At 35.1% G+C, this 21389-nt stretch overlaps 3 protein-coding genes across 6 annotated transcripts; 2 read left to right on the top strand and 1 right to left on the bottom strand.

Moving 5' to 3' along the window:
• Positions 1–384: 384 nt before the first annotated feature.
• LOC126922683 (CKLF-like MARVEL transmembrane domain-containing protein 4) lies at positions 385–12986 on the bottom strand. Of its 3 annotated transcripts, XM_050735484.1 has the most exons (4): positions 12607–12986; positions 2099–2266; positions 1903–2016; positions 385–1430 (listed from the first exon to the last, which is right to left on the bottom strand). In XM_050735484.1, exons 1-4 carry the CDS (start codon positions 12778–12780, stop codon positions 1347–1349), a joined length of 540 nt encoding a protein of 179 aa, XP_050591441.1. In that variant the 5' UTR covers positions 12781–12986; the 3' UTR covers positions 385–1346. The 3 variants fall into 3 exon arrangements, with proteins under 3 accessions (XP_050591441.1, XP_050591440.1, XP_050591439.1); XM_050735483.1 differs by lacking the exons at positions 385–1430; positions 1903–2016; positions 2099–2266; positions 12607–12986 and adding exons at positions 2273–8396; positions 8515–9182; positions 9247–9866; XM_050735482.1 differs by lacking the exons at positions 385–1430; positions 1903–2016; positions 2099–2266 and adding an exon at positions 2273–8396 and having other exon boundaries at positions 12607–12748.
• A 684-nt stretch (positions 12987–13670) lies between these two features.
• On the top strand, positions 13671–16305 carry LOC126922723 (syntenin-1-like). Its single transcript, XM_050735582.1, has 8 exons — positions 13671–13850; positions 14143–14208; positions 14310–14498; positions 14571–14681; positions 14777–15012; positions 15087–15240; positions 15320–15429; positions 15502–16305. Exons 2-8 carry the CDS (start codon positions 14158–14160, stop codon positions 15554–15556), a joined length of 906 nt encoding a protein of 301 aa, XP_050591539.1. The 5' UTR covers positions 13671–13850; positions 14143–14157; the 3' UTR covers positions 15557–16305.
• A 133-nt stretch (positions 16306–16438) lies between these two features.
• Positions 16439–21202, top strand: LOC126922675 (protein brunelleschi). 2 transcript variants are annotated; one of them, XM_050735467.1, is made up of 12 exons: positions 16439–17623; positions 17704–17977; positions 18048–18246; positions 18320–18531; positions 18595–18793; positions 18876–19290; positions 19369–19589; positions 19671–20028; positions 20094–20250; positions 20328–20505; positions 20578–20801; positions 20885–21202. In XM_050735467.1, the coding sequence occupies exons 1-12, from the start codon at positions 16686–16688 to the stop codon at positions 21068–21070; spliced, it is 3561 nt and encodes a 1186-aa protein (XP_050591424.1). In that variant the 5' UTR covers positions 16439–16685; the 3' UTR covers positions 21071–21202. The 2 variants fall into 2 exon arrangements, with proteins under 2 accessions (XP_050591424.1, XP_050591423.1); XM_050735466.1 differs by having other exon boundaries at positions 20879–21202.
• Positions 21203–21389: the final 187 nt, after the last annotated feature.

The following is a 21389-nucleotide window of genomic DNA, read 5'->3' as shown; positions in this document are numbered from 1 at the left end:
TGAATAATAACCAAAATCAATAATGTGATATAAAATAAAAGGAAAAGTAAAGTAACGAGTGTAAAAACAGCATATGACAGCATTTGATCGTCGAATCAGACTCGATAACAATCCTTTAATTTCCACTCTGATAATTGGTTGACGTTAGGTGATTTTGAATTATTCATTAAATATAGGAAGACAGTCGGCGATCTTTTTGCAAGCCTTGTATATAATTTCTTAACTGCCTTTTGATAAATCCATTCCACTGATGCTTATCTTTCCACTGATGTTATTCTTGTAGATTGAAAAAGAAAAGTTATACATATTTCAAAATTTCTTTATTTTCCTCATCTGACTCACTGAAATGAGAGGAAGCATTATTCGAACGCTGTACAAATGGAATTCAAAGACAATGTCAAAAACGAACATATATTTCAATGGTAATGTGTACAGAAAAAGTACAATGTATCCAGGAACACACTCATTCACGTAGTAGCGAACAGCTCTTACATCAATGAAAGTGAATTACATAAGTGTGCTTTATGTGATTGACAGAAAATAAAAAAAAAAACAAAAGGAAGAAAAAACGATGTATAGCGTTCAATTTGTGCAAATATATTAACTTTATAAAACAGATATTTATATATATATATATATATATATATAAACGTATATAACTAATGCGTGTATACATATAAATAAAAAGTCGCGATAGTGCGAGAAAGGTACAGTTAGAAAATTAAATTGGACGAGAAGTGCCGCGTAAGGTACATCGATGACCAAACTATATAATCCGTTGCATATTATAAAAAAAAAAAGAGATCGACATCCAATATGGATTTTATCGATTCTGAAACGCAATTTGCTTTTAAAAGGTAACCTTTACATTTTATTTTAACCGTAACATTTTCCTTATTATTGTATATTATGTTTGTACAGTGAAAAATTGAACCGCGTAACGAAGAAGATACACGAATCTCGTCAAAACAAAAACTTTAAGAATCGTTGATATCTCTTCGGCGCATTAACCCGTCCTGAACCAGTAGTAAACTGCATTCATCTTTGTTTTATAATCGTTCGAGTAGCGATCATGATCCCAGAAAACCGTAGTGGCAAACCTCTATCGATCGAATAGCATGATCGTCCGGTTTGATCGATTTTTAAGGCACGTATATTATAGAGTCTCTCGTTAAGCTACGACACATGATCAGGTAGAGGCCCCGTTGGACTAGCTTCGACTCATTCGTCTGTCCACGATCTTACTCTTGTTCGTAGAACGTACGATCGCGAAAACCCGAGTGTAGTAGCTGTGTCGTAGGTGCTCTTCAGGTACCTAGCGTCTCTTCGAGTACCTTTGCTTCTCTTCACTGTGTGTTACTGCTTCTGAATTCGACGTAGAGGAAATACGACCCGGCAGCGTACGCCAACGTATTAAAGATTCCAAAGACCTACGCAAATAGTAGAAGAATTTTAATCGTTATTCTCATTAGTAGGTGAAAACCGGGGCGTTTTATGACTTCGATTGGATCGTCAAACAGGTACAGTTGCTCACAAACGTATCTGGACACCTACCATAGAAGCTTTTTATCCACATATCGTGCGTGTTACATAAAGCATTTTGAATTTTTATTCATAAAAGATTTCCATAAATGTTTGAAAATTTTCTTGAGCAACTGTATCTTGTTTTTTCATTTGACGCATAGTTGAGTAGAATGGAATAAATAGATTGCAGATTTTTATGCATTCATGGGATATTTAGAAATGCAACTACACTATAGTAAAATTCATGTTACTACAATTTGACCAGCGACGAGGATACTTATGAGCGGTAGTATAGATTCCACCTGTCTAATTATATTCATAGAAACATAAATTTGCATAAATATCTGCAGTCTAGCGACGAGGCACGATTATTCTTACCCCTGCGGCAATATTCCTTGAGACCGCAAAACCTACAAGCGAGGTCCAGACAGATAACTGAACCACGATGGCAATAAAATAAAGGAAGGTGAATATTCCTGTGTTCAAAAGTTCCTGCAATTGAACAGACCACTTTGTAAGTACGAGGTGAAGTTGCGTTTGCATAATAAAAATTGCTGTTCAGCTGTTTACTCACCGTTGCAATCCAATTGATAGGTAGCTTAAGCGCTTCTCGAAGCGACAGCAGATAGGTGAAACTCCATAAAAGAGTAGCGATGAAAGCTGTTACGGCGACGAATAGAAACCAATGGGACCCGCTTACCAATGCCGGTGAAGCACATGACATACATATTATACCAAAACCCTGAAACCAATTGAAACACGCATTCCTTTAATTTAATGATTTTTAATGTCGAATCGATATTTCAATCCTCATTGTTTACATATGGGATTTTCATGTTTAAACTAATTCGAACACGACACTGCACTTTTTACGTTCTAGTTGTATTATTTGCTATGGAGGATCCCATTTAGCTGGTTCATATTAGCTGTATAATTGTCTATTTACATAAATTATTTGTCAAACATGTTATGGCATGTAATATTAAATTTGGAATGTTCGAGGACATTATACGAATTTTTTTAATGACCCACACGAAACTCCCACGTTTACACTTTAGAAGTACCATAGATAAGTTTATCTATTAATGATCAATTTACCACTGCTTTTACTTGTTACCGCATATGAATAGAAGAAAAACACGAACAGCCTAAGAAGCCAAATTGTTTTCTAATTCTTCGTTAGCTTTACATCGTATTTCAGTAAATTTCTGAACGTAATAATTAAGCGATTTTCCCAGTTCTACCGGAATAAATTCCTCGAATTCCGGGGCTTCTGCTTTCGTTTCGAGTAGTTCAGGAAATTTTGCAGACAATGTATTGAACAAATAAACATCCCTATGAGCGATCTTATCTTGAACTTTCCCCAATTTCGCGTCTCTTTCAGCTTGCAAAGCGACGAAAGGAATCCTCTTTGCTTCGAGTTCCGAGGGAACTAAATTCCTTTTACTCAAAAGAACTTCTTTCATTCTGTCGAACTCCTTGGATTTCCACGCGACGTCTTTTGGAATCGGAACGCTTCGCGCCCTTTTCTCCGCTTGCAACCTCAACCTTGTCTCCTGTTCTCTCCTAAGTCTTTCTCTCGCCTCTTTCGCCTCTCTTTTAACTTGTTCCTCGTGCCTTGCTAATTTTTTTGCGACTATAGCGGGATCGTTATTGAGAAAATCGTTCTGCCAACTGGTGAAAAGCTTTTTCCTTCGTGTCTCTTTCCAAGTATATTGTTCGAACCAATCCATTCTTTCTATCGTGCTTTCGTTACGAGAAACCTCTGCTTCCGTGAACACACGAAACAATCCACCACCATCGCCTACGCCTATCTTCTTGAAACCATCGTTATATAATACAGGAGATTCTAACAAGGTTAGATAAGTAATTGGTTCCAATGAAACGATTTGGGTAAATATCGGCTGGGTCGATTCGTTCTTGATATCCCACATCTCAAGGTTCCCGTCTTGGCTGCCGACCAAAAATACCCCAGGTTCGTTAGCCCAACAACAACTCGTATAACGAGAGGAAGTTGTTCTCCAAAATAAAGGAGAATCGATATGATCGTCGTCCCAAATGGCAAACACTCGTCCACCGACTGTCAGGAGCACGTTCTGAAGATGTGCCGACCGCGTGATCTCTACAACAGGGCCATTGTGTGCGTAAGAACAGTTTAACGTATCGCATTCGATAATGTCTGTTGAATTTTTTTCGAATATTTGCTTTTCCCATGCGCAAGTTATCAACCCTTCTACGCAACCTATCCATAGATATTTCGTTATGCGATCCTTCTCTCTTACGTCATTTTTATTCATATCCGGCGAATTTTCACCGTGTTCAGCGAGGATAGGTGGAAAGCAGAAACATAAAGAAGTAAACCGTGGCTTTTCATCGACGGTTTGAATTTTTATACGAAAACTCGGGCGAAGAGGTTCGTCAGAATCTTCATCGTTGCGAATAGAGTGTCTCGAACGAAGAGAAATATTCCAAACTGCTATCGTGCCGTCTTCGGAAGCGGTTAGCAGTTGCACGTCAGAAGAAACGAATGACTTTGTCAAGCTTCCATCTGGCTCTGTGTTATATTTGGCAGGTATCCATCGAATGTTTCGAACAGGTAGCTGATGAGAACGATGCTTGTCCGAAACAACGATAGGACGAAACACTGGTAAACTGTTCCGTGTCGACGTTCCAAGTTTTATATTTCCGTCGTCGAGATTATTTAAAAACTCTTTGATGTTCCAGATAACTATCTGACCAGTGGAACGACCTCCTATTAAAAGATTATCGTCGTAAGGGCAAAACGAAATGGAGTAAATTTCTCTGTGGTCCTGAAGTGCAAGCTGTGGACGAAGTGGATCGTTTAATTTCCAAAGGAGCACTCTGGTTTGAAATTCGGTCTTGTTTCTGTATTCGTTCATTCGAGTTTGTTCGGAAAATCTCGATTTGCTGATGTACGAAATCGCTAAGTATTCCGTGAATTTTGGATGCAACGAAACGTCAGAAACAGCTCTATTGGCTGTAAAATTGAAATCTGTGAACGACGCCTGTTCATGAAATGCAGGCGTATTGAAGACTGTTGAGATATCTTCTTCTCGATTAGATAAATTTTCAATATCATCCACGTGCAAATTAACAGCTGCGTTATATTTAATTGCGTCTATCATTTGTTGCGAACGAGCTTCTAAAAATAATTCTAAAGCTGTTTTTTCCCTGGGTTTCTCGATTTCCTTGCATTGAATAGCGTCCTCTCTTTGTGGCCGATCGTCGTCATCTTTTTCCGATTCTTCTTTCAACTGTCCCTCTTCTTCGTTATTTCCAACCATAAACTCGCTCAAAATGTCTTCGCACGCGTATTGAGTCCATGCATTTTTAGGATACTCGGGACACGTTTGAACAAATGTTTCACGAGGTTGCATATACGTCTGGACAGCCCTGCAAATGCATTTTCTATCGACGTTTTCGAATTTCTCGTCTTCGTTGATCAGCTGGACATAACTGTCTCTAAAATCATTCGCGCTTCTGTCGCATAACGTTCGACAAGAATTCAGAAATCTTCCAGGTAATACGATTTCTATTTCAAAATATTCTCTCGTGTTCCTCACGAATGTTTCCTCTACTTCCAGGTCACTGCCTAAAGAGTTCCACGGTTTAACAGTCTTTATTACTTTGCCGATAACTTTTTTCCAAATAATACGGGTAATATTTCTATTTCGCTGTCGTACAAGGTCCCTCGCTTCTTCGGTGAGACAAATCACAAATTCGTCGGACTTCAACTCGGTAGACGAATAGCCTACAAGGAACGTATCAGCCTCGTAAATTTCGATATGTTCTCGAAAAACCGCCAGTGAGGAATCAGGTGATTTAGCGAACTTTGCGACAACGTCTCGGCGCACATACGCCCACGGATATTCCAGGAACACGTGTTCGCCGACCAAACAACCTAGTTCTCGTTGCGTCTTGGGATCGAGCTTCACGCGTTCTACATTCTCGATATTTTCGTCGACCAGCGTCCACTCGTGCGGATACTTAACCGCTTTCCTTCGCATCTCGTCTTTCTTTACGACTGTCCGGTACGATACTCGGTTAGAGTCATTAGAGATACCAAGCATCGATCAAACTTTCTTATATCCTAGAAACCAACCGACTTCGATCATCCTACGTTAGATTTCTTTCTAGCTGTTATTTGTCGCAAATGAAAATCGTTCACCTAAAGAAAGTTATATTTAAAGCTGCGCGGCCTTGATTCGAGCTACGCTCGACGTCGTATTTTATTCCATTTGATACTCTCCTCGTGCGACTAGTCATATTCCTTCCCTCGTACTCGTCAACTATGAACAATCTACGAATTTAACCTACTAGATATAAATCAGTCACGACAAAGCGTTTAGTGTTGCGAAGAAGTAAAAATAACGCGCGAACCTTGTTGGCATGAAATTTAGATACGAATGTTTATAATATACGAGAGGCTGGAATGTATGAAAGGGTGAACGGGCGCGAAAGTGCGAAGGATTGGAACGCTGATTGGAACTGTATACCGAAGGAAGAATTTCACTTTCACTCGTTTGAAAACGTCGTCGACCGCGATAAACGTTCGACTGAGAATTCCTAACATCGATAGCTTATGCAACGACCGTACAAGTTATTAAAATATTAGCGACATAATCGTTCGATTTGCTTAGAAATAGCTTGTGTTTTCTTTTATCTAATTTCTATTCTTTAATATCGGTATGATGTTTTTGAAACGAAATAACGACGATTCCTAAAATAACTTTAAAAGAGGATAACTAGCTGTTAGGAAATATAGGTCAGGCATCTGCATTATTCATTGGGGGAACGATCTACGAGCATTAATGCGCCACTTTTAATATACATACATAACATTAATGGTCGTAATAAAAATGATAGCGAACCGCTCTAGCCCCATTCACTTAAACTATGTAGTAGATATGCAATTGATGAGCAGGGAACTGAAACATGACATCATCGCATTGACGGCGCACACATTTGCCGCTGCATTCCGATAACGAATAGTTTTCGCTTTTGCAACGTATCGGCAAACGTAAGGACTTGTAACGGTTTCGTACGAGGCTTTTCCATATTTCGTTGAAGCTTCAGGAGTCTCTTAACATTCGACAAGCTTAATTGGCCCGAAAACTTAATTGCCGTAAAAACGTGCAACAAATTTGACTTGAATGAAACATACAGAGAAGGCGGGCGGATGTGTAACGAAGAAAATTTTCGTGGAAGCGAATGCTCTTCTAAACTTAGCAACAAGTGTTCTACTAAATTCGAAGTTTTCATCGTCGAGTCAATGGTGATGAATGAGGACGCGAATTACTGAAATAATACATGAATTAGGTTATTGGCTACTATCGCTAAGTGTCAGACGAGTTTATCAAATAAGTGGAAAAAGTGTTTACGGCGGAAATAGCACAATAAACTCAATTAACGTGATAAAAGATATTTGTAAATAAAAAACGTATACGCGCGTGTGTGTGTGTGTAAAAATTTCTCAGCAATTCGGAGGCATTCATTTGCAGACGTATGTGTAACGTGATTGTCATTCGTGCATGTAGGAAACCGCTTACTTAAAGTCCAGATAATTAATCGAAATGCTAAGTCAGTACTTCGAAATAGCAGATAAGATATAACTCGAGGAGAAACCTTACGACACACATGCGCTATTCGTGTACGATTAGTAAATGGCTACTACCTACAGTTTGGACTAACAGTTTACAAAGCTAGATTTTTTATTCGTCGCGTCACGATCAATTAATCGAAATTAAGAAGAAATCCTGAGAAAAGCATCATTATGTGAAACAGAGTTATGTAAAACAGGGTGTTTTCTAGTTCAGGATTTAAATTATGACGATAAATCACATGTTAGATGAGTTCGAAAGGACAGTGATTGGTATTGATAAATTCTCTTGGATAACAGTAACGAATTTGGCAATAAAGTAAAGGAAATTTTAAAAGTAAATTTTATTAATTCTTACAAGTCATCCGATTCGAGTCATCGCTAGAAAACAACGCGTAACTTATCAGTTTATTAATAGACATTACTTGTTAAAGTTGGGATATTATTGTGTAAGGGAACAACGATGTTAAAACTACAGTCATATCATTTATCGGCTTGTTTCGCGCGTCATTTCTAAAACTATAGCGCTAAACTTTAGTATAATTCTGTCAGGGAAATGACGTATACTTCTTAAAACAGTGATGACTCTAACAAGTTCTCCGCTTTATCTTAAGGTTCCAGAAATAATACTTTTACAATCGGAGACGAACGACTTGGACTCGTAACTTCCGAGCAACGAATAATTATGCTTTTCATTCTTGGCAATAAATGGCACCGGAAACTGTGACTTATATGAAAAAGAAACGTCGATCGATTCGCGTAGATCGATACGCCTCGTGTTCGTTCCACTCGTTTAAATTGGCAAATACTTTCAAAATTATCAGGATTTACGCTAGTTCACGGGCTGTTGTAACTTTTTTTCTGTTTAAAAGGCTACTGTTCGCGATACAGGTCTCTGTTTATCTATAAATCAATTTGTGCAACATTACGATTTATTAAACGATTACGTAATTTCAATGAGCCAACGTACGCTATCGCGCTTGTTCGATCATAATGAAATGCACACCGGTTATAGAGAAATAACTGCGTAATTAGTAATATAAACCGCGCTAAATAACGTTACGGATTTAACTCTGACACGGGTGTGATATAGAAGAACTCGAATAGTATTTTGCGTGTCGACAAATATTCCTTGTAACGCGTTAACTATTTCTTACGTCGTATTTCTTGTATTTCCTTTCCCATGTTGTATACGTAAATATTTTATACTCCCATGTAAATCACATCTTTCTTCATCACAGTTTGCGTCATTCTACGAAGAAGAGACAAAAATTACAGATGAATAATAATGCTACTTATTATTGCTCTTCAAATATGTAAATCGTTTACTCAACCATCCACCCACGTGGTGTAATGTACGAGTTATATACCTAAGAGATTAGGTCGTGCAACACAATTGCAAGTACACATAGATATCGTCCAAGATCGCAAAACCAATAAGAAGAAGAAATATAAATCGACGCCCATATTCGATATATCTATAAAGATTCACCGTGTGATCTAATCAATTGGCTTATACTTTCACAAACATGGAGAAAAGATTTATATGACTTGAATTTGCCACTCGAGTCTCTTTCTCTGTGCTGCGAGGCGCAGCTTGTCCTTGCGTATAAGGTAGGTATTTGCGTGTGTTTACCGAGTTTACTGCATAACTTGTTGCACAAGGCGATATGCTTGGTGAACAGCTTATACACCATAGACACTCGTGAACCTAGAACTCTGTAATCGTCGTCGTGATCGATATTGCACAATTCCTTGTGTTTTGTTCGTCTGTGAACTAGCTAAAATTCATATCCTTCGAGTGTTTCTACCTGTCGAGTATTTTTCAAGTATCCAGTAATACGAGTATTATTGATTTCTCGAAATTTCTCAATAATATCTTACACGATGTAAGGAATGCAGTACGATGTTATTATCAGGACCACGATTAGCAAAACGATCGATCATTGATAGAATGTTTAAAGATAATACTTTACGAGAAATATTTGAAGATAAGAATAAAAATTCAAAGAAACTGTGACGTTTTTATTTAGAGATCCTTATTGGATCTTTTCATAGTAGATAATATCGTATATATGTATTCACAAAATTAAAGATAATACCGAAATTATACATATGCGGACAAAATACGACTGATAATATTTATGGAATATTATAAACATTAGAAATATTTCAAATAAATGATCACGTGGAAAAAGAATTATTCTATTACCTGGAAAATTCAATTACTCAAACAACGTGTGTCGTGATCAGTTCGAATAATCAAGATTCTACTGTAGTTCGTTCGACAAGAATAACAAACGTTCATCTTAGCGAGGTTAGCAACAGTATCGATGACAGTTTGTTCCATATGCACGTGTTTTCCGTTCGGCTACTGTTTAACTTTTTTTCGCGCGTTTTCTTTTCACGCTCTGTCGAAGAAAATTACTGAACGACTAAGTACGTATCACCCTGACCGAAATTCACCATTCAAATGAACCGATTTCTTCCCATTGTGTTCACTGTTACGAAGATTATACGATATTGGTTGTACGACACGATTGGGGTTATGTTTACTTGAAAGTCTTCTTAAATTCTGCCTTTACGACTCGACGTGGAACAAAAAGTTGAAACATGTAACTAAGATATCAGCTTGTTGGTAATGAATTTATTAATAGGTAAGAAACTAGAGACATAAGAAACGTGTAAGAACTATAGACTTGAACAGCTTAGAAAAGTTGTAGGATCTATGTCATCGGCGACCCTGAAATATGCTGGATTCATTCTGTTCGTGAGTATCATTGTACATGAGACATAATACATATACGAGAATAGATATGACGTACGTGAATGACACGGTAAATGACATTCATATTGTGTTAGTTGTACTATCTATTTCTTATTAATGCATTCCACATTAAGGCGTCTCGCTGCTAATGATCAGAGTCGAAGGCTGGAACAACTGGCTTGAATAACAAGTCACTTCACAAATACTAGACAGGATTAATAGAGACGATGTTTTTGGCATCATTCATCGTGGTTTGGGCATTCATTCGTCAACGATAGTAATTGCTCGTTGCAATAATTTAATCTCTTGGAGCTAAAAAACACGAAAAATTTCAATGAAATTTGATTCGAGTCGCATACGTGGATCCTATGAACGATAAAGTAGTTAGTAGAAGAACGAAAAATTATCGAGAAAAAGTCAAGGACAGCATGAATTTTTAATGAATCGTTCCGATACCGTTGGTACGGCCTCGACGTATGGCAGTAGGATGGAACTGTGAGTATGTGGGACGCCACGTATGGTCCCGGTCATCGGGATGAACATGTATGGTCATCGAACGTGTGTCTAGTTAGTAGGGACGTGTGTCGAGCGCATCGAAACTATGCCACCGACCGGGAATCATTCCAAGACTTAGGTCAATCACGCACGATCATCATCTTTAATAAAAACCGGTTCTCTTTCTCCTTCACATCATTGATATTTGTAGATTTGTTGCTTCTTCCTCTTTAAGAAGATATATTCGGTTTTTAATATTTTTTTTTTAATATTTAATCTGTTTATTTAAAACTTGAAATTGCGTATTTGAAAGTTAAGATGAAATAATATGTATACTTTTGTTTAGAGGATTTAGACTCATAAAAGTTCATTGAATGCACCAAAGATGCGAAGATATATAAAATACTCGAAGTACCTATAGCGTTTATTACGAATGACGACCAAAATTTTCTGCTTAAATAGCATTTCCTTAGCAGTTACATAGTTTCTTTAGTTCGGAAAAGTATGAATTTATATGAATATCCACAGGCTAATAATTATGTAAAATTTATAACACTTTGCATACCACGTAAATAAATATGCAACCGATAATACACCGTCTGTATCGACGAATGCGATTCGAGGACAGCAAAAGTCTCGTGAAATAAATATCTTGGTTATATTTGGTTTCTATCTGCTAGTAATCTAATCGCACTGCTACAAAATCACCGTCAGGATTTATCACATGTATATTTTTTTTGCTTATGTCTCGCTACATAAATTAGCTCATTTATTTCGACGATAGAAAACAATGCGTATTTATTTACGAGCAAATATAAACCGGAAAACGTCAGCGGGCGTGTCTCTGATTGCACGTGCGTGAACCAAAGAGAAACGATGCTTGCCGATGCTGATCACTTAACGGTACCGCCGATTTCGAGGAGGAATCCATTACGCAGCCGGAAAATAAAAAACAATCAGCTCGTTTTTATTAATATTTCTATTTTAATGACATTTTATAATTTAGAAAAAGGAATATTTTAATATGTAGTAGCTAATAGCGGAAAGGATCTTTTAAATCCAGTGATATAGTTGAGGAAATATTGTAGAAGACAAAGGTATATGTAACTTAAGACAAACAATATTTTAATATCTTTTAATATATTAATCTTGTTAACAAAAGAGATGTTTGTGGCGAGAAGGGCGGAAAAACGTTTGTGCCAAAATTAAATAAAAAGATAATTGTGATAACATGGATATGATAACAATCCAAGTAATGTATTTTAAAACTGTTCCCCTGCAAAATATGGAAATTGTGTCTTACCGTGTTCTTTTTCTAATCTTCGTATGGAAACAGAATTAATATTTAACGCCGTGATTTCATAAGAAATTATTATTACTGTTTCAAGATAGTGGATGATAGTTCGTTAATCGTTCCGTGAGTAGATTACCGTTATGCAGTTATGCCGTTGCAGGTTCAACGTTACGGTGCAAACAAAATTCGAAACTACGTATGTTTTCTTACTTTTTAAATGATAGTAAATTTCTTTACTGCATGCTCGAAAGAGTAAGTCGTATTTAGTAGACACGAAATTGCGCAATGCTGAAAAAGATGCGTGTTTAAAATAACAATACCGTGAAAAAAGATAATAGGATCGTAGTAGCAAAAACGATGATGAATGTTTGCCAAACTCCAATGGGATTAACAACATCGCAAAAATAAAACTCCGTCTAAGCGACATAGTAGCTGTTCTTACTTTGCAATACACATTGAAAAACACGATGTGTACTTATATCTTGTGTGTGTACGATATGTACCTATATCTTTGAAACGTGGAACAAACATGCGTCTGAGGTTTACTAGTACGTGTTATTCTATTTTTATCAACATAAATGTATTGTGTAGAACCAGTTGCATAAGACTACATATTTAATCCATCATATTGTTTGAAAAATACACGAATGCAAGGAAATCGAAATACTCGGTGCGATAAATTCTACAACATATTAATTTCTCCAATATTGTTTGTTTTTATCATATGCGAAGATCTCAAAAATATCATTTATCATTATTATTGAAAAAAATTTTAGATTGCAATCAGCGCTACCTTGTTTTATTAATGATTAATAACCACATTTAATTCTGGCTGTTTGATTAATTAAATTTTGCATTTTAAGAAGAAGATTAATTACCGAAGTGTGATCGATAAGTTTTACTTACCACTTGTGTGAGTTTAATGATACCAGGTATCGTTCTGAAGTAGGACACGTTCAACGTAATGCCTAACAGAGGGTTAGGTTGAACCGGTTCCGTCTTTACGGTAGGCACCTGTCGAGGATTGTTGCTGGCGTTATTGCTGGAACCGTCCATTGTCACAACGGTCTCCGACATCATATTATGTTTTCTTCGCGCCAAATATACCACGACGTAATTCGACGTATATTCGTCAGTGAAAGGAGTACCGGTGTGAATATGAACACTAATAGAAAATAAAGATAACCGGTACCGCGATTGCCAAGTTCGGAACACCTGTTGGTTCACCACGGCCCGCACGGAGGCCTCACTATTGAATACTACCTACGTATTAGCCAACAACCCGCTGTTCCCCTACCGTATTCTATTTTCCCCCACTTTTATACAATTCCTCCTTTAACTTGTCAACGAAGTTGAAACCAATCGCCACGTCTTACGAATTTTCTGGCTCTTCCACTTCTTCCTTATCTATGCCAACCGATAAATACATTTCGTTCAATTTTGTACCTCCTTTTTAAAAATTCCATAAATTTTTAATATTCTTCCCGTGTAAACTTTATCATATTCGCTTTAGATCTCGGTTTATAATTCAATACAGAATTGCATCATGAATATTTGATAATCATGTAAAATATCTCTTCGTATCCCTACTTTAGAAAATATGCGATTATTGAAATGTAGAATATCTTGTAACTTAATAAAGCGTGTTTTTAGAACAAAGTAGCTGTTAATTAAAATTTATGTGTGGGAATATCAATACTCTAGTAAATGTATTTTTTTCGAAGAATAAAAAATGATGTATAATCTATTTGACTTAACTTCATTAATGAAATTATTGATATGAGGATGTATTTTTAAATAGATGCGCCTTGGCATGGTTACAAGAGAATTTGGAAAATTATTGGTCACTAAAATAGAGATTGTACATAGACGGAGCGTAGAGGTAATGGCGACCCAATAGCTTGCGATTGCGCGTTATATACAACAGCGTTAACCAATAAAGAAATTGCCCTAACGGAATCGACGTTGACACATCCCACTAAGAGAGTTGTTTTGTTCATCACTTGTGGCTTATCAATGATGTTTCAAGTGCCTCTCATGACGTTTAAGACGTGTAATTTCGTGTTTTTTACATAAAGTAGTGAAACGTTGACCAGAGGCTTTGTGCATCGTGATAGGAGTATTGTATTTTATCGATCATCTTTTTAGAGGTGTAGTATTTAAACTTGTATCTAGGTATAAACATTTGTGTAAGATACCTTAGATATCCAGTGCATTCATCGCATTGGTATGCGGATGATCGTCGGCTGGATTACGATATTATATATATTATTTCATATTTACTATGTTTTAAATTTCATACATCTATTTCTGTTTTGTTTATACTGTCACTGTTTTAAATTACGATAAATAATTTTACATCCTTGTTTATTGCTTCATTTCACAATTAATAAACAAATTGCTCCTTAAAAACATATTTTATATAGGTACACTTTTTTTCAGCAAAATCTATACAAAATGTCTCTGTATCCAACTCTCGAAGACTTGAAGGTGGATCATATGATGAAGGTACGTTCAAACTTTTAGCTATATATATTTTTAACTATAAAGTTATTCATTATTTCACATATTATATATTATATGTATATTAATTTATGTCATATTTGCAGGCTCAGCTACAAATGGAGTCGCAACACAATGTTCTACCCATATCGCAAGAACAAACTGAACCATCTGCACCTGCGCATAATACCCTTTCTAATATGTTATATCCTTCATTAGGAGAATATATGGGTTTGGAACTTACTGAAGAAATAATAGCACAAAATATGCCCGAATATTCTCGTGTTAAACAAAATGTAAGTGATATAATAGGACTTTAACTAACTTACAATTTACAGCAAAATAACTATAAAAAATCTATGTTTCAGATGATGGTACATACACCTGTAACATCAGGTCCTTTAGCAGGTATGGTTGCACCACTATCTGGCCAGTCCTTAGGATTACAGAGAGCACAAGTTACAAATGGTATAAGAGAAGTAAGTAATTTTCCATATTTATGTTATATAATACATATAAAATACTAGTATCTTATATCTCGAGAAGGAATAATCTTTTTATCTTATCATTACAGTTGATATTATGCAAGGATAAAGATGGTAAAATTGGTATGAGAGTTAATAATGTAGATAATGGCATTTTCGTATGCCTAGTAAGGCAAAATTCGCCTGCTGCACTTGCTGGATTACGATTTGGAGACCAAATTTTGAGTATCAATGATGTTTCTGTTGCTGGATATACAATGGAACAAGTTCACAAAATTTTCAGAAACGCTGACATTAACGGCATTAAAGTAATAGTAAGGGACAGGTCAGTTACATATTCTTTTTAATCAGTAAAATTATAATTTTACTATTTTTTTTATTAAATTTTGTCAATTTTAGACCATTTGAACGCACAGTAACAATGCACAAAGATAGGATAAAATATATTGGATTTCAGTTCAGAAACGGAAAGATAGTCTCTTTAATTAAAGATTCTTCTGCTGCCAAAAATGGACTTTTAACAAATCATCAAATATTAGAAGTTAACGGAAAGGTTTGTTATGACATAATAAATTTATGTGTTTAATACAGTTAATAAGTTTGAATAATATCTTTTCCACAAAATGGTTTAGAATGTTATAGGGTTAAAAGACAAAGAAGTCACGGAAGAGATTGGGAAAGGCGGGAATATAATCACGTTGACGATTATTCCATCGTATATTTTTGACCACATGATTAAAAAGTACATTTTCGTTAGTATATAACATTATGTCTAACTATATTGCAAATATTTTATCGAAATAATATTTTTCAGAATGAACAGCAGCTTGTTGAAAACACTTATGGACCATTCTACACCAGATTTTTAAAATAGCCTTGAATTCGTATTTTAAAGTTGACTTCATATCTTATTTTTTTAGAGATATATATGTACGTGTTTCATATTACAATTACCATATATAAATCAGGTATGGTAGTGATTTTATATTCCACATATATAAAAGGATATAATAAAAAGATAAAGATATAAATCATATTTAAAAAATTAATATCTTTATAATACTTATTATTCGATTTTTTAACTAAAAAGTTAATAGGAATAGTTGGAAGTTTTCATTATTTATCATATATAAAAGAATGGTAATATATAAAGGTATATTTAAATCATTCTTCATATTTACATAATACCTAACAAATATGTAATGCTTATTCATTTTATTATTTGGAATATAACCACTATTTATTACTATGTCCAGGGTATCTTTGTTATTTAAATAAGAATGTTTGTTAATTCTTTTAACAAAAGGTTCATATCTTTTTTTAACAATTCAAGTTATATGAAAGTATTTTAAACAATGACGCTTAATTATACTTGATATGTTTGTGCATATTTAAACAATTTCCATAGTATAAAAACTGCACATTACAGTTTTAATCTGTTTTTTATAACATTTATGTAATATTTCATTATATGTATTTTTTCTATTGATATAATCTTCATAGAATCTTTAGGTAAAAATATAATATTTCCTATTATATTTTAGCAATGTGCCAATTCTGTACAAACTTTAAATAAAATGTATACTCCTTAGAATTAAAAGTTACATATTTACCTATATTTTGCTTTGTTTCCTTTCTTATTCTTTGTATTTTTGTTATTTGTTATCCTTATTTTGTGTTCTTTAACAAGTTTTCGTTCCTCTGTGATTACTAATTTCCTCTGCTAATACGTATGTAATATAAATATGATAAACATTTTATAACGCACGCGCATTTGATACGCCTTAAACATGGCAGTTTGTGTTTTATTTGTCGTCCCTGCAAGTGTAGTAACATAACAATTATCAAAGTGAAATGTAATATTAAATATTGTTATGATGAACGCGGGATATTATTGTCGGATTAAAGAATTATCATATATCCGTAATACCGCAGGCAAAGTTATTATCTATGTAAACCTAGGTACCGTAAAGTACTACTAGGAAGTGAGTGATATAAATGCGCTCGGCTATTAGTGTTATTTTGTCGAGTCCGGTACCCGACAACAAGATGTCTCATCCTGATTACGAGCAAACTGCTCATGATCATGCAGCATTGCTTCTACTTTTGAGGCCTATTGGCACACAAATCAAACAAAAGACTATTACCAGGTTATGTGAACGAATAATGAAAGCAGGTAGCAGATTCTCTGTGGCCGATTCTACTGGTGGAACGCGCGAAATTCTTGCTAGATTCGTTAGAGAACATCCTGTTGAAAATAACGATTGGGGAGATTTTCAAACTCACAGAAGATTGTTAGGATTAATTACTTTTGGCAAATATGACAATCAAGTGGAGTTAAACGAGTTGTGCAGAGTCCATGAGACTTTAAAAGTAAAGTACAGTGCAACATTGTATGATTCACGTGCTATTCTTTTTGGGCCATTAGAATCAAATAACCCTCATGAACCACCAGCATCATATAGTACACCTTCGAATTTCAAAACTAGAGCTGTGTTTTATACAGATGAGACATGCCCTGATCTCGAAGTTCATGTAATGGAATGTCTCAATTCTTTATTCTGGATTTTGGAATCCAAAAGATTAGAAAGATCAAGAGAAAAGATAGACCGGGTCTCTCTTTTACTAGCTCCTTTTGAAAAGAAAGATTTCATAGGATTAGATCTTGAATCTAGGAATAACAGAAAAAGATGTGTAGGTCGCATGACAAAACATTTGGGTGATTTATGTCTTCAAGCTGGTCTACCAGCAGATGCTTTGAGCAATTATAATTCTGCAGCTAGCGTACTACAAGCTGTAAATGATTGGTTGTGGCTAGGAGCAGCATTTGAAGGTTTATGTGCTGCATCTGCTTTAGTGTTATATCCAAATATGTGTAGAAGTCTTCCATTGCAGAGAAACTCTTCTCTTCAGGAAGGAAGTCCAGGTAAGCAGAGGTATGTATAGAATAAATTAATTTCAGAAATGGAAATTTAATGCTCTGGATAAAGAATGGATAATATTTCACTATATATAGAAGAGGTTCACAAGCTGTGGCAACTTTGCTATCGCCGCCAGCTATAGAGGTGGTAAAGAGTAATATGCCACATATTTTGCTACCTGAAGAAATATCAAAAAAATATCGCGAGGCAATAGTACATTACAGTAAATATCAATATGCTGGAATAATTGAGACAGAAGCTAGCTTTAAGGCTACAAGAATTTCAATAGAGCAAAATTGTACTTTACAAGCTGCTTCATACTTAAATAATGTCATACTTATAAATTTACCATTAAGCGAGCAAGAAAAAGTATGTAGTTTACGCGAGAATGTTATTAATTTACTAAATGACAATAATAAGAAATTATACAATATTTTAGATTGATCGGTTCACTACATTATCAGATTTATACACAAGTTTTGGTTTTATAAGAAAAGCATCATTTTGTCTAAGATTAGCTGCAACAAGACATGTATCTCAAAATAATCCTAATCCAGATTGGCAACAGTGTTATAATTTAATGCTACAAGCTACTTCTGGATTTAAATTGTCCTTAGATCCTGTTGATATGTCTCCTGGTAATTTTTTTTATGACATAATTTTGCATCGCGTCGTAACGCGTTAGCGTTAAGGGAAAATTTGTTTGTATAGAAAACCATAGAGGCTGGCCAGTTATACAAATTCAGGTAATAAATGAACTTGTTACTGCCGCTAATCGCATGGGTAATCCAGCATTAGCGACGAGACACATGACATTTCTACTTCAAACGATGTACAATTACTTAACTCCTAATGAACGTAAAGAAACTGCTTTGCAACTTCAAAATGTATCTCAACAATGCGAAGGCGCTCCCGTACCTCTCGTAAGTTTTAGGAAAATGTTAGGATAATGTTTTCAGTGTTGAAAGTAAAATTGCTCCCAATAGGTTTTAGATTCTGGAACAGTTATACCGCCTGCTAATTTAACGAATATTCCAAAAACTAAATCATTTATTTTAAAAAATATGCAACCACATCTTCAACCTCAAAAGATTGAAAGGGTCAAAGAAGATCATGGCCCATTTTTATTTACACCCATTAATTTTGGATCTTTAGAGAGGAAAAATATATCTAAGAGTAAAGTAGGTACGTGCATGTATCGACTAGATGTTGCCTACAAAATTATATTATTTATAATTTACTATATAACAAATATAAATGGTTACAGATTATTTATGGGTAGAAGGTGATATTTGCGAAGTATCCATGCAACTTATTAATCCCTTGCCGTTTGAACTTCACGTTTCCAATATGAGGCTTCTTACAAATGGTGTAGTATTCGAGTCAATTCCCGAAAGTATTACGCTTCCTGCTGAATCAGGACCAATTGCGGTAACATTAGCGGGCAGGCCTAAAGAAATTGGAGATTTAGAGATTCTCGGCTTTAGTACGCATACATTAGGGGTGAAATCAAATTGTAGATTAAGGTATATGGAGGGAATGGTTCACTCTCAATATACTGTCGAGGTAGTTCCAGCTTTACCGAGAATAGAAGTAGCCACAAGTTTACCTCAAACTGCAAGCTTTAGCTCCGGAGACAATATAGTGACTAGCGCAAGTATATCACTATATGGTGGAGAAAGGTATGTCTATTATAAATAATTATAATAACAAATATATGACCTTTATACTGGAACTTAATAGCCATTTCTACGCTGTAGTGCCGAATGTACTGTAACAATTACAAATATTGGCCAAGTTCCTATCGAAACAATCGAACTATCAATACAATCAACATTAGACACAATACTCGAAAGTAAAATATTTAAATGGAGCGATAAAAATTTTATGGAACAATTACCCATACAACCCGGCGCTAGTGCCAGTCTTACATTGTATTTATATGCGGCTACAGATTTTATAGCACCTACATCGCGAAATGGTAATATGATCAATTGTTACTATCTTTTTCTTTCAATACAATGACAATGTAATAAATTATTATATATTAAATATCTTTTAGATATTAGCAGTAGTACGTATCTCAGTCAGCCGAGCAGCTTAATGTCTCATTCAGGACACAGCTCGTTACCATCTAGATTAAGTTCCCCGTCGCATACAAAGAGACAATCGGAATTAACTTCCTCATTCAGATCAGGTTTAAGTTCTCATTCGGGCCATTCTTCTTTGGCAAGTTCGCGTTTATCCAAGCTTGCAGTTCCATTACATACTTCAAATGTTGTCGAAGGGCAATTAAAAATAAAGTATTCGGGTGGTACAGGTCTAACGGCAGGTTATTGTCGTATATCATCAGTTTTTATCACAATTGAGATGTTGCCTAGTGTACAAATTACAAATTGGGATGTACTTCCAGCAGAAACGTAAGCGCTTAACGAAAGAGTCATATCTCATATTTCGATCTCAATACGTATATGTATATTTCCAGGCCGTCACAATTTTATCTCGTGTTAGATTTAACAAATATGACTAATCATGAAATGGAATTGCATTATACACAAACTAAATGTATATACATGGAGGGTAAAGAGCCTTGTAGAATTCCTGTACCGGTTGATAGATGTCCACTTAATAAATTATCAATGGTAATAAAGAATATCTTTTATTCGTATTACAATTAAGAAATCTTATAATTAACAAATAGTTTCTGTTTTATTGATAGTTAAATGGGGCAGGTGATATCGGAGAACTACAAAAAGTTTGTTCCGAACATATTGCTTCGTTAGTTGACTTACGGTGGCAATTATTGGGCACGGAATCGATCGGTAAAGCAACCCTTTCTGGTATTACTCTCACCCAAGATATGTTGGATCTCGTTAGAATGAGTCCCTTACAATGGGGTATGTTTGAATAATTATCGTATAATTATGATCCTTTAACTACTCTATATTAAATTGATAAATATTTTTCAGAAATCAAAATAAACGATGCAACTGTAAAGGCACAAGATGAACTTACGTGTAGTTTAGGTGAATGCGTTAGTGTCGGAATAGGGATATGTAATGCTTTGGAACATCCACTAAGTGATCTTATGTTAACTATAAATTTTTATCAAGATCACCATAATGGTGTAAATAATTATCAATTAGAAACGAGATTATCCATTGCTGGCGCAAATAAAGTCATGCTTCCAGCAGTAAGTTATTTTAGTGATAAAAATATATACAGTCCTAATAATTGCATTTCCTTCTCTTTCTTTCTATTCTTTTTTAGTTACAGGAATATGGACGAGTTTATCACGAATGTCGTGTAGTATTCTTTACAGCTGGACAGTATAAAATAGATATTCAATGTAGTAGTAAAGAGTCAACTCCAAATACGCCAGTTCTTTGTTCGGAATTGATAAACGCTGGACATACGTGGCGTTATATACCACCGATAGAAATAACTGTCGATGATTACTGATGTAAATGAAATTATTAAATATGTGATTTATTAGACAGAGAGAAAAATAAAATATATTTATGCTTTGTTATTATCACTCTATGCAGTAAGATGTAAAAACTTTTACTTTTTTTAATAAACTATCAAAGAATAGTTGGTTTCTATGAATATTCCATTTCAATATATTTATATTTTACATATTTACTTTACAGATATGCCGCTACACGCGCTGCCGGTAAAAGGCACATTTTTACCACTGAGCACCGCACTCGAAATTCTATTTTATCCTTCTGCAATTTGCCCTATATAGATTTCAACGATAATCGTCAATAAGGTTTCC

Source organism: Bombus affinis, chromosome 12 (assembly GCF_024516045.1).
Source record: "Bombus affinis isolate iyBomAffi1 chromosome 12, iyBomAffi1.2, whole genome shotgun sequence".
Taxonomy (NCBI): Eukaryota; Metazoa; Arthropoda; class Insecta; order Hymenoptera; family Apidae; genus Bombus; species Bombus affinis.
Note: the sequence above shows the minus strand (reverse complement) of the source record. Positions and strands in the feature narration are given on the sequence as shown.

Excerpts from the sequence above, each read along its gene's own strand:
- LOC126922683 (XM_050735482.1), bottom strand. The coding sequence starts at position 5,615 with ATGCTTGGTATCTCTAATGACTCTAACCGAGTATCGTACCGGACAGTC.
- LOC126922723 (XM_050735582.1), top strand. The coding sequence starts at position 14,158 with ATGTCTCTGTATCCAACTCTCGAAGACTTGAAGGTGGATCATATGATG. Across the intron at positions 14,682-14,776 it reads TTACAAATGGTATAAGAGAA|TTGATATTATGCAAGGATAA; the intron begins GTAAGTAATTTT and ends TTATCATTACAG. Across the intron at positions 15,241-15,319 it reads TATTAGAAGTTAACGGAAAG|AATGTTATAGGGTTAAAAGA; the intron begins GTTTGTTATGAC and ends AAAATGGTTTAG.
- LOC126922675 (XM_050735466.1), top strand. The coding sequence starts at position 16,686 with ATGCGCTCGGCTATTAGTGTTATTTTGTCGAGTCCGGTACCCGACAAC. Across the intron at positions 18,532-18,594 it reads AAGGCGCTCCCGTACCTCTC|GTTTTAGATTCTGGAACAGT; the intron begins GTAAGTTTTAGG and ends TGCTCCCAATAG. Across the intron at positions 19,590-19,670 it reads AGCACCTACATCGCGAAATG|ATATTAGCAGTAGTACGTAT; the intron begins GTAATATGATCA and ends AATATCTTTTAG.